The 12,513-nt window shown below is 38.2% G+C and overlaps 1 protein-coding gene across 2 annotated transcripts in view; it reads left to right on the forward strand.

Moving 5' to 3' along the window:
* The window catches only part of RGS6 (regulator of G protein signaling 6), a 282,343-nt gene extending 273,915 nt beyond the window's left edge, over nucleotides 1-8,428 (forward strand). For both annotated transcript variants that reach the window (XM_060761526.2, XM_060761535.2), the window contains one exon: nucleotides 6,655-8,428. In XM_060761526.2, coding sequence (XP_060617509.2) covers nucleotides 6,655-6,705 — 51 coding nt within the window. In that variant the 3' untranslated portion in view covers nucleotides 6,706-8,428. The remainder of the gene's footprint in view (nucleotides 1-6,654) is intronic.
* The last annotated feature ends 4,085 nt before the right edge of the window (nucleotides 8,429-12,513 follow it).

A 12,513-nucleotide genomic window follows, 5' to 3' on the forward strand; every position in this document is an offset into this window, starting at 1 on the left:
ACTTAGAAGGCTTCTCATGATCATGTGGTATTTTGTGTGAATGTTTGGGTTTTAAATGTATTGACATATTTCTTGTGTTATGGAAGAAGCACCCCCCTCTGCCATCTCACATTACTTACATATACTGAGCTACCCTTTAGACAAAACTCAAACAGAGAGCAGCTGTCTACATGACTTTTCTGTGATGAGGAAGTAGAGAAGAGTATTGTTTGTAAGCATAGTAGGAAGCATTATGATATCCCCATTCAAAAAGTTCTCCCTCTACAATAGTAATTATATGCATACACCCCTAAAAAGTACAGATTTCTTAATTGAAATGCAATTAAGTGTAGATGAAATAGGAACAGTTAGGCACACACTGCTACTATGCAGTCTCCAGACTTCTGAGTGTGACATTCCTTATTTGGTGGATTGTGCTATATATTTGTGACAGTACAATTAAATAAAGATGTATGACTCCTGTTAATATAGTAGTAAAACTTATGTTTTCTTGCTTTAAAAAAATGATCTTTTTTATTTTTCTGTCTATTATTTCATATATGTGCACTAATTTAAATTCTCTGTCTATTATTTTGTATATGTGCACTAATTTAAATTCTCTTTTTGATCTCTTTTTATGGTTTACCTTTTTAGATTTTATGTTCTCTTCCCATGATCTTTCTTTCTTGCTGCTTTTTGCTTATAACCTCTGCTAAGCATTTTAATTTTGCTTCTTTTCTTAATTTATGTTACCTTTTTATGTCTGCAGTGTGTATCATTCTGCAAATTCTAATAAAAGAACTATTTTAAAGGGATATGGTTCGTGAGTTCAGTAGCAAAATCTTTCACTGAAAACATATGAAGCATTTGCGTGGGAGGGTTCATGGGATTTTTTCCCCGGTTCAATAACCAAAGATGGAGTGTTTCCCAGTTCTGTTTAGGATTTGTATTGATTTTGTTCTGAGAACCCAAGTACTGTACTGTTTATCATATGGCCTGAATTAAGGAATTATATAACAAGAGACGTTTCTCCCCAGAAATACAACCTCTCATTATCAATGTTTTATTGCTGCTATGGATACAGTTTGTAGTCTCAAAGAACTATATGAATAAGGTTGATTGATGAGAAAGTATGAGTATTCAACAATATATGATAGATACTCTATTGGATGTCCACAGGTCTCAGGACCTGGAAGCCATGTACACTCTACCTCCTTACAGCCTTGTTTTGTAATATGAGGGATGAAATAAAACTAAGAATGTACCTGTAGTATTTAGCAGTTCAGCAATGAAGATCCTAAACCCCATACTTATCAAAATATCAAGGAAGGTACCATTTTCAAAGACCTTCAGCCACTCTCATCCTTCAGTATCTTTCCAAAATTCTCAGGGGATCAATGTGACTTAGCTAAAGGACAAATACATGCTGAGCCAAATATGACTCTCCAGATGGTGAAAGCAAAGATTTAAAAAGAAGATTCCAACCTGCTTTGATGTTTCTCATTGAAATGACCTATGGTGACCATATGAGTGAGACCTCCAAGTCACCTTACCATCAACAGCCCTACTCAGTCCTGCAGGTTGTGCCCCAATTGATAGGAGAACAAACCTTGTTTCTGATAGCAGTTGCTTCTAGGAATAACAGGATTAGGGAGCTTTTACAATTGTGACAATAATGCCATGATCATTAATATACAAAGACCATAAATATGAATTAGTTAGAGATGTCTAACTTTTGCTATGCATCCATAACTGTGATAGTGAATTCCAGCTCAAGTATTTAGCTGGCTTTGTGTTAACCTTTTTGTTAGCCACTGTTGGTCCCATGCTGCGAGAAAGGTGACATAAGAATGAAGGAGGGTGGGGAAAGAAAAGAGTTTACATCACTGAAGCATATGAAAGTTAAAATATAATTAGATTATCTATTCAGCATATTATTTAAATCCCTTTCCACAAGAATTGTGAATTCAGAAGAGTCATGTGGTTACTTTCAGTCATTTTCCATAAAATAAGGGAAATGATAAAATATTAAGAAAGAGCTATACTTATTTATTATTTCAATTTATGATTTGGGGAGGTCAGTTTGATTTTTTAAATTATTTCATGTATTTAAAAAAATTCACAAAAAAAACTGAATTTAGGGAGAATCAGCTAGTAATGAGTAACACCATACATTACTTTCTGTCTCGGACAATTGAATATGAACAACAAATTTCCCTTTTACAAGAAGCTACTTTAACAAATTCTGAATAAATTAGTATGTTCTTCTAATTTTTGCAACTTCCACAAACACCCCTTCTTCTGAATAGTCAGGGGTCTCAAAACTAGTTTCTCGTGTGGTTACAAGTACCATAAATTATAAGTATAGCCCTTTAAAACACTGTGCTGTATCTTGGAGTCAGCTGAATCCATTTTAGAAAGGAAGGAAGCACAAATGGTTTTCTTATCTTGTCCTGCCTTCAGCTTCCTATGTATTGTGTAAGGGTCAAGTGACACAGGATTTGTGAGTGGGAGAGACAGTTCATTCCAGGAGTCTGTAGACTTGAGATAGTAAGAAGTCATACTAAACAGGGAAGAAATGGAAGGGATTCTGCCATTGAACATTTCTCCAAGCCAAAAGACATGGGCTGAAATCTTTCATCAGAGGCCTCAATTCATAACTTTACAATGATATGGCTATGTTTCTGACATGTCATTCAAATCCTTCGAGGGACTTGTGATGATAGTTCTGATATGTGATTATATATTTAACTTTACAGGATTGTAGGTTAGCTTATGATGATGTAACTACTGAATACAATGCCATCCATAGTTTCACTCCTCCCCCCCCCCCCCAATCTGTCATCACAATTTATAAAAATGGAGAACTAGAAGATTTTGGATACAGAAGACACAGGCAATGGCAGAGAAACCAGGGATAACCCAACCCCTTTTGTTCTTAGCTTCCAAACAGGTTAGAGAGGTGCATGCCATAATCAAGAGTCTTGATGTGTTTGCAGGTTGTTGGGGAGAAGTTGTGCCTTTGCTCTTCTCTTTTGCACACAAGCTGGAGTCCTGTCAGTGCACTAGGATGGCATATCATAAGCGGTGGTGGCGGGATTGAAATGTCACAGGCCTTGCATTAATGGATGAAGCAGGCAACTTAGAGCCTGGAGATTTTGGGCAACACCTTATAAGTAACATGCACGTGGATAAGTATAAGTCACATTTCCCCTCTTTTTTGGACAAGTTGCAGGGAGCCGTTTTGTAGTCATTTGCATTCCATCCAAAATCTTCCCTTCCCAAGCAATTGCCAGATCCTGGGAAGGGCTGCTGCAAGTTATCAGTGGGGAGAATAAGGGGAAGAAGTGGTTCAAATAATGAAGATGTAGTTGGTCTAAGTTACAGGGTGAAGAAAAAAAGAAAAATGAAGGCAATATGTGAGCAAATCCTAATTTCTTCCTCCATCCATGTACAGACAGTCCCCAAATTACAAAGTTGAATTTGTATGTAAGTATGTAAATTGGAATAGGTACCTTTTAAGTGTGACTTTGTTTTGCTATCTGTGCCCCTCTTCAGAAAATTTCACCTCACTTTCTGTCCCTGTGATAATTGGATTTTGAAAAATATGGTTTGTTGTGGAAACAAGGATTGTAGAGAAAACTTTAGTGAAAACACCTCTCCCGCCCCATAACTCTTCCAGGAATGAATTTCTCTTCCTAGGTGTAGATTTCTCTTATTTATTGTTGTCTCACTCCCATTCTTAACTATGAGTCGTTTGTAATTTGGATGTTTGTAACTTGGGGACTGACTATGTATTGCACAACCAGAATTCTAGCCCTAACCTGCAGATAATGCAACAAAACTCCAAAATTCAACTTACAAATAGAGCTTCTGATAATGATAGAGATTAGGGTTATGCTTTGATTTGCAGGAGTAAGTGTTAAAATATATATTACATATTTTTCAGATCAAGTTGAACATGATCTAGTCTCTTTATTCTGAGAAATTTGTTGTGTCATTTTGACATATGTTTATTTTATTACATTGTGGACACAACTGATTCAATTAAACCTGAATTTCTGTGTTTATTATTTAAAATAGTCATAATGTGCATTATGCTCCTTGATGAGTAGCTCTGGAAGGAATGCCTTGAGGTAATACAGAAATCACATGATCCTGTGAATGACCAGGTAGGTATTTACTGTGAAATTATGTGACACTACAGATTTTATTTTCTGTCACATAATTCCAAGTGCCAATTGTCTCAACTCACCTTGAAAAATGAGGGTTCCAAAGATTGATTTGAAAGAACTTGTTCTGGCTTCATAAGAGAAGCTAAATAGTCCTGTTCCTTAGTACTTTACTGGTCTCAACAACATAAAGTATGGGTGGGATGTCAATATGGCAATGAGATGGGGACCTCATTTGATTGAAGGAATTTAAGTATGTCCATCTTCCAAAGGGTTTCAACACTAAATAGAGGATGAACAAACACTGACCTAAATAATCTCAAGTTGTGTGGGCCCACAGACTAGATAACAACATGGTAGATCAGTACCTGCATACATACCAATAAGTTAATGCATCTAACCCAGGCACTGGTAAACTTTGGCCCTCTGGCTTTAGTAATTGTGGAAGCTAAAATCCAAAACACCATGAGGGCTGTAGTTTGCCCATGCTTGGTCTAACCTATTTAAGTCTAACCATTGGATTTACACATGATATTTTATGTTCTAGTATCAACTGCCTTAAATTATAAATAATCCAGGGGAAAACCTCCTCTTAAAAGTACCAAAATTTATTTAGAAAACATTTTCTTAGATCTTTCATTGGAAGCTCTGATGAATAACCTTTATGCTTAACTTCATGATATCGCTAACACAACATGCGACCATGCTAGCAAATTGAAGTGATGCACTATGGGGCACCATGCAAGATGCCCTGTCAGACAGTAGGAGCTCTCATTGCACAATGGGACAACTGGGTGATGTGATACATTGAGCAACTGGCTGCATTGCTCATGGGGATAGATTCTGCATCAGGATCAGGCGTGTAATTGCTTCATTTGCAATTCGTTCCTGGTGACATAACTACATCTCTGCTCTCCTCTTGAAAATATAAACAAATTGAACTTTACATGTTCATAGCTAGTTTACACTGATGTAACTTTCCAACAGGGTGCTAACCATAATTTATAAATATCATTAAAATATTCTTAGCAGTCTAAAGGTGAAAATACATTAAAAATACCTATAAAGCTATACTTTAAAAATTGAGATTATTTTCAGTGTTCCAGAATTTTGTAAAATTTATTTCTTGTGAGAACATCCAGATAAAGAATTTTGTTTCCAGTTGAGTATATATCTGATTACATATTAACAAGTTAAAACTATTTTTCTTGTTATGAAGCAAAACCTTTTTTGTTACAACCAAAACTGATCTCAGGAGAACTAAACTGAACTGATACAGAAATATAGATTATTACATACTTCAGTCTCAACCTTTCTGAAGAGGTAGGTGGTGGGGTGAGACGTTTTCCAAAGTGTTCTTATTGGCAATTTGGAAAATAAATTGTTTTCTGTTGTAAAAATAGCTTTCTGTTGTATTTTGTATCTTTCCCCTTTTTGTTTCTTGTTGCTTAAGCAGATCACAATGTTGCATCACAGGCTTAGTGCATGCAAAATGCCATTTCGACAGGGCACAGAAATCACATCTTTGCAAAGCAAGTTGCCTTACATGTTTGGACTAAGTTGAAAATGGTTTTGTGATATATGGTAGGCTCTCGGTTAACAGGAACTCAAACAGCCAGAGCTCTCAAGGAGCTTTGTTGAACTGCATTCACAAAGCTGTTTTATAATACAGTAAAATTGTATTTCATTAAGTTAAGGTTGTCTAGATTGGTCTTAATTTGCTTTTATTTACTGTATTTCAATATTAATATTACGTCAGTGTTGTTTATGATATGATATAGTTTGGGGTGTAGTATTTGTTAGGCCTACTTTAATCTCAAGCAATCAGAAAATACATTTATCCAGCATCTACCAATTTGTATGGGTGCTAGTTAACTAAGAGTCTATTGTATCTAACTACATCAGGAATCTTCAATATGAATGCAACGAAGCCAACGTTAAATGTGAAAACACTTTGATAGGGGAAGGAAGGTATTGGATTAACTATACCAAAGAGGTATGTGTTTTTGTGTGTGTGTGGGGGGGGGGGGATCTTTTGGTCCAAGGGTTGGATTTAATGTCACAAAAGTTCCAAAGTTTGCATTCTGAAGGTGGTCAAGATGAGACATAGACTGGTGAATCCACAGGGGGATAGACACAGATTCAAGCTTAGAGGTGTCCTATCCCTGGATTGTATTTGACTTGAGATGCTTCATTTGCTAGGACCTTGCAGTGTCTGGTTATAAGGTTTCTATCAGCAGTATCAAATATTCAAGGTACAGTGAATCTGCTTTCTTGACACCTGACATGTCCTTTATCTGAAAAAAGCATATAAAAAAGAAAGGATCCTTTTTTCTGTCTGTCATCACCACAACCTTTTGTTCTCTGTCCTTTCATCTTTGGTTCCAGCATCAGCTTCTTTTTTTAAAAAAATCACTGAACAGTTTTACCAAATAACAACATGTATTTATATTCTTGGCTTCTCCCCACCCCACACCCGCTTCCCCTTTGTTTGTTCCTTCAGGGGAAGTCACTGGCAGGCAAACGCCTCACAGGCTTGATGCAATCTTCTTGACAGCATGGTCTCTGCAAGCAGTCGCTGACATCTTCGAAAGACAGCTGCACTCAACCTCCATCTCCTCCTCCTCCTCCTCCTTCTCCTCCTCCTCCTCCTCTGCACGAAGGAAATCTCATCAGGGGCAACTGGGTCACTGTGTGTGTACGGATGTGAGGCCGTGCAGACAGAAGGAGGAAGTCCAGGAAAGGAAAAGCAAATCAAGTTGGAGAGTCTCGCCCACTGGAGGTTCTTCTTTTCATAGTTTACATCAACACTTTTTTCTTACTTGTACAGCTTTTTAATGGCACCAAGCTCTATGAAGATATTACTCGTGTTTCTGATTTAATTTCAGGGGAGCACAGTTTTCGGGAATGCAGGAGATCAGCTCCAGCAGAATGAGAAAGAATGTGCTATAAGTATTATTATAATGAGTGGCTCCTAAGAGAAGTCTGAGTAAAGAACAGCTGGCTCAGATCAGTATTTGTAATGCAGGCATTTTGCCTTGCTCCTAGCTACTGTTGCTGCTGCCACCATCAACCATCACTACTGCTGCATGTGCACAAACCTAAGTGCCCCTCTTCCACATACTTAGGTAGGACTAATATTTCTAGCTGTGGTTTACAGACTACTCATTAGACAGTAGCATCTCAGATTTGGCAATCTTTCTGAGACCTAACAATCCTTAATTGGGCAGCACGTAACAAAGGGAAGTGCAAATCTGGAGTAGAAATGCAGATTAGGATCCACAAAGAAGAATCAGGGCAATCTGAAAGATCACACACAAAATATTTTTCTTCCTGCCTGCCCAGAGGCTTCCTATTAATTGCTATATATATAAAAGTTTCCTTTCATTTCACATCTCTCTGGCCAATAGAATAGTCACCAGATGCTCCTTATTTGGAAGGATGCATGGAAGGAAGGAAGAAATCCCTCAGCTCTTCATTCCATGACAATTAGTTGTTCAAACATGGATTTGGGGAATCTTAGTTTAGTGAAAGGATCTGAGCTATCAGTGATCAGATATGGTTCTAGTCCGCAAAGTCAGGTGTTAAGCTGCATAGGAGCTTTCTGATTTCAGTAGAGTTCTTTTGAATTTACACATATGTGGCTTGGTTTCCAGGCAAGAGTATCAAAATATTTTGCCAGATCTGCACAACTTGTATTGTGACCCAGCCATATATTGTGGCCTTAGTCTACCAAATGTTTCGCAGCTCCTCTACTTCTTCTTTTGCAGTTTATCAAGAGCAGAACATACAGTAGAGCACTAAACTACAAGATATTTGTCATTTGTGACTGGTGGAAGGCAGCATTCCGCTTGCTGTAACACAGTTAGTACAGGTCTGTTTGATGCACATAGTAAAACACTATATTTCAAATGCTGAAGAGCATTTATACTGTTATATATTTGCACTTTTTGCATTTTTCCCATTATATTTACTCCATAGTTATGTCAAATAGATTAAACTGAACCGATGGATGGTATGAGACATTTCTCAATACCTAAAAGAGATTACGATCAAGTCATTTCAGTTGGGAAAATCTCAGTAGGATTATTTGAGGTTTAATAGTCTGAAACAAATCAGATATCCAACAAGAGAAAGAGAGGATATGGTGTGCCTGTGTGTTTTTTTTTAATCAATCTAACCTTGTTATAGTTTAGTAGCAAATGATTTTCTTGTGTAATATCACGGTAGTCAAGAATGTGTTCCAAAATATGGCAATAAATGAGGAATGGCTGAAACTGTATGTGATAGCTTGGCTAGGAGCAGAAATATCTAGTTGATTTCTCAAAATCATTCTCACTGGCAAGGTCTCATAAATGGGAATTTAACACAAAGAACTAGCCCCTACTTCCATACCAGGTTTGTTGCAAAAAAAAAAACACAAAACAAAACAAAACACCAAGAAACAGGATTGCAACATCAATAACAAAGTGATCTACATCAGAGCCTCGATAGTGTTACCAACTAGGTGTCCAGATACTGGGAAGTGAGAATAGACTGTTCTGTACTCATGGTCACTATTTAGGTCATGGCACTTGCATCAGGTTTGAGGCAGATGGGAGTGGATCACTTGAATTTGGTGGTATATTAATCACTTTCACTGCAGATTTTAAACAAAGGTTGGATGGTTATCTCTCAGGAGTACTTTAGTGGTAAATCCCTATACTACAAACAACAGCAACAACATTTATTAAATCCCTGGACTAGATGTCTAGTTCAACCACTGCTATAGAATCTAAGAGTTGGGTTCCTTCCAGCTCTATGTTTGTAAGTCTAATTGAAATTCTATTTGATGCCAATTCTCACTAAAAACAAGTGTTCAATGTGATTTTTGTCCAGGAAAAAGGTGGCTTTTGTACATGGGTCTGGCCCAAAGTTAGACAACATGAGGCACTGCTTTAGGAGGCACAGTATGAGACTACAGAGTAGTGACAAGGTGTTGGCGAATAGAATTATGAATGCAAAATAGTAGTATGTTCATCTTAAATTATCCTTCTGTCCCTGGTGTAAGAGAAGACATGGCAATACTCAATTTGGTTGGCTCATAAAGTGAAGTGGAAAACCATTTAGCCCTATGCCAAAGACAGCAAAATGTCTTGGGGTGACCCAATGCATATGTCTCTGTACATTATTCAACTAGATCAAAACAACAAATATTTTAGATATACAACATACAATGAAATACTTATGAGATACTAGAGAAAACTCTGCAAGATACTCTGCTGCAACACATAGTGGGCTCTGTAACCAATTGCATGTGTTGTTCCTACTACACATGAGAAGAAAATAATTTTTTAAAGCAGGTGTTGCTTTCAAAAATCTATATATTGCCCCCCAAAAAGTAGCCAGTTTGCCTAAGGAGACTACAGTTCCTGCTTAGGCAGGTAATTTGAGCATATCCCTTTGGGGTCGCTCTGGGATTGGTGTAGTCTTATCAGAACAAGAGAAAATTACTTTTTTGGACTGCAGCTCACAGACAGTATTGCCAGTGGTTATGCTAGCTGAGAAATTCTTGAATCCTGTTTATGACTTATTCTTGTGTATCCTGGAGCTACATGAGCATATGCCCTTTTTCAGATTTTGCAGAAATCAGTTTCATGACACCTCCTTCCCCATCTTAAGAAAGGCAAGGTTATTTCATAGCTGGGGGAGGGCAGGAGACAGTGTTATTGATTAGGAGGATTTCTACACCTGAGAGGAGGTAGCTGATGTTGTTCTTCCTGATTTTCAACAGAATTAATTGAACATCCTGGAGAAAAGCACCAGTTATTTTCTACTGGCAGAAGATTTGCAACCAGACATGATCCAGGTGCCTCCTACTCTCCTCTCAGCTCTAAAATGGTTGTAGCACAATTCAATGGCTTGAATACGGGCCTGCATAAAAGTACGAAATTGAGCCAATGTCTTAATTTTATCAGCTGAGACTGCAGAACAGGTGTGTGGTGGTGGTGGGGGGTATTTTTGGCCGATGCAGTCATTGCATAGCCCTTTTCTTTTACTTTCATTGGGTTTTGCAGAGGGTTTCCTAGCTCTTCTTCAGGTGCCTTCTCTCCAGCCTTTTACAGAAGATGAGAAAGAAATACTGCCTCACTCTGACCTCTTCCAAATTGGCAGCTTTCTAATCCTGCGGCACAGGAGAAGACGGCTGTTACTGCCAGTGAGCAGTGTTGGCCATCAGCAGCAAGGACAAAAATTCGCAGTCAATTTACCCCTTGGCTCCTTTCGGCAACAGGGCCTCAGGCCAGCTGGAATGCACCAAACCGCAGCTGTGCCTCCCACCAAAAGCAACTGGGCAGCATGCCTGCTGCTTTTGGACTGTAGGGAGAGCCGAGCCATGTGCAGCAATAGATAGCGCATCTTGAGCATCATAGCATCTGTGCTCTACACCTACCTTCTGGAGGTAATTTAGCTCTTAGCAACATGTTTTGGCATCCTGTTGATTATAGACAAAAGGCATATAATATTACCAGGGTGGGGAGAGCTATCTTGTGTGAGTCTTTTATGTAGGGTTCTTCAAACTGCTAAAATATGTGGGCATTGAAATTCATCCCGTTAGTCTTTTGCCACCCCAGGCAGGATTTCAGTCTCATTGTCTCACTCCCTGATTCAGAGCACATCCTTTAGAACTCCTGCCTCTTCTGCTCCTGCCAGCCAAAAGACTAAGCTCTCTCTTTAAATAACCCAGAAAGCTGCAAATGAAAATGAAGGTAACTCAAAATGGCTTCAGCAGTATGGATCTGTGAAATGGCAGAAATGGAGAATCCAGCTTGCAGAGACCCATAGTCTTATAGAATTGGGGAGGGATACAAAAAACCATCTAGTCCCCTGCCAGTGTAGGAATCCACAAGGAAAACATAATAGATCACAATCCCATCCCTGCTTAAAATCCTCCAATAAAGAAGAGCGCATAGACCTCAAAACTATTTTTTCTGCTTTTAAACAACTACTGACATTAGAAAGTCTATACATCCTTCAAGTGGGAAGGGGACATAATGACCATTTACTCCAACCTTCTGACATGCAGGAATACACAACTAAATATTCCTGCAAGATGCCAACCCAACAGCTGTTAAAACATTTACAGAACTCACCACCCTTTGAAGCAGCGTATTCCACTATAAAGGCATTCTTCCTCATGTTTAGGTGGAGTCTCTTTCCTTGTAATTTGAATAATTGATTTGTGTTTTAATTTCTGAAGCAGCAGAAAATGTCACTCCAGTTTCTACATGGCATACCCTCAGCTTTTTCAGGGTGGCTATCATGTCACCTCTTGCAGCATTTTTATGAGATGGTACCATAGTGTTAATTCACCCCATCACTTTCAGCACCACTGTTCTAAAAAGACATCTACACCAAAAAAATGTGCATTTATCTAAGGCAACCTTGGTTCACTCAACTGGTTCTCAAGACAAAGTTTATGGAGAATGAATACTTGACAATGAGCAACACAACTACTCAACATTGTTGATTTGCAGGATGAAAACTGTCTTATGTTGAATCAGACCATTTGGCTTTTTAAATCTGGTATGATGAACTTTTTACTGGCAGTGATTCTTCAGGGTGTCAGGAAAGATTATTTCCTAATCAAACTTGGACTAGTGATTCCTGATATTCCTCAGTCATCTTTCACTGAAGTAGTACAAGCCAGGCCTAATGCTGATTATCTTATGAAATTAGATGAAATTTAATGTGTTTAGAGTGATATGTTGCTTTCAGTAACATCTCAGACTTCTTGAACAATGATCTACACATTAGTCAGAACCTACAATCACATCCCTGAGCTGCAGACATCCTCTTTTCTTTGTTACTGCTTTGATGTTGGAAATTGGAAGTTTCCATGGGTCTGTTCATTCACATCTTTATTCTGGGGCTATACTTTTCATGAAAGTCTTCAAGATAAAATTATCTCCCTCACATCTTGTTCTGTTGGTGAAATGCTCTGCAGTGTGGATGTTTCCTTCGAAGGGTGAACCTATGTCTGCAGGCCAGTACCATCAGTCCTCTCACAGTTTGTATCATAAACACAGTCTGTCCTAAATTATTATTCCCATTCCAATTGTGACATTCTTTAAAGTGTTCAATTGCACATCTTTCCGTAGGCACAACACAACCTGCATCTCCCATATGCTTTCTTCCTATTATCCTGTTGGGTTTTGGTAGTTAGCAGGAGGCTTCTTCATTCTTTCTTCTGTAAAGAGGGATTGTTTCTTTCAAGACTGTGCTCACTGTCCATAGAATTCATAAGTGTTGCACTATGGTGTGTGAGACAGCATCTCAAGTCTGGTAGGATGAATCAGATTATATTCTACTGGAAAAGAATATT

This window comes from Anolis sagrei, chromosome 1 (genome assembly GCF_037176765.1).
Source record: "Anolis sagrei isolate rAnoSag1 chromosome 1, rAnoSag1.mat, whole genome shotgun sequence".
In the NCBI taxonomy this organism is placed as follows: Eukaryota; Metazoa; Chordata; class Lepidosauria; order Squamata; family Dactyloidae; genus Anolis; species Anolis sagrei.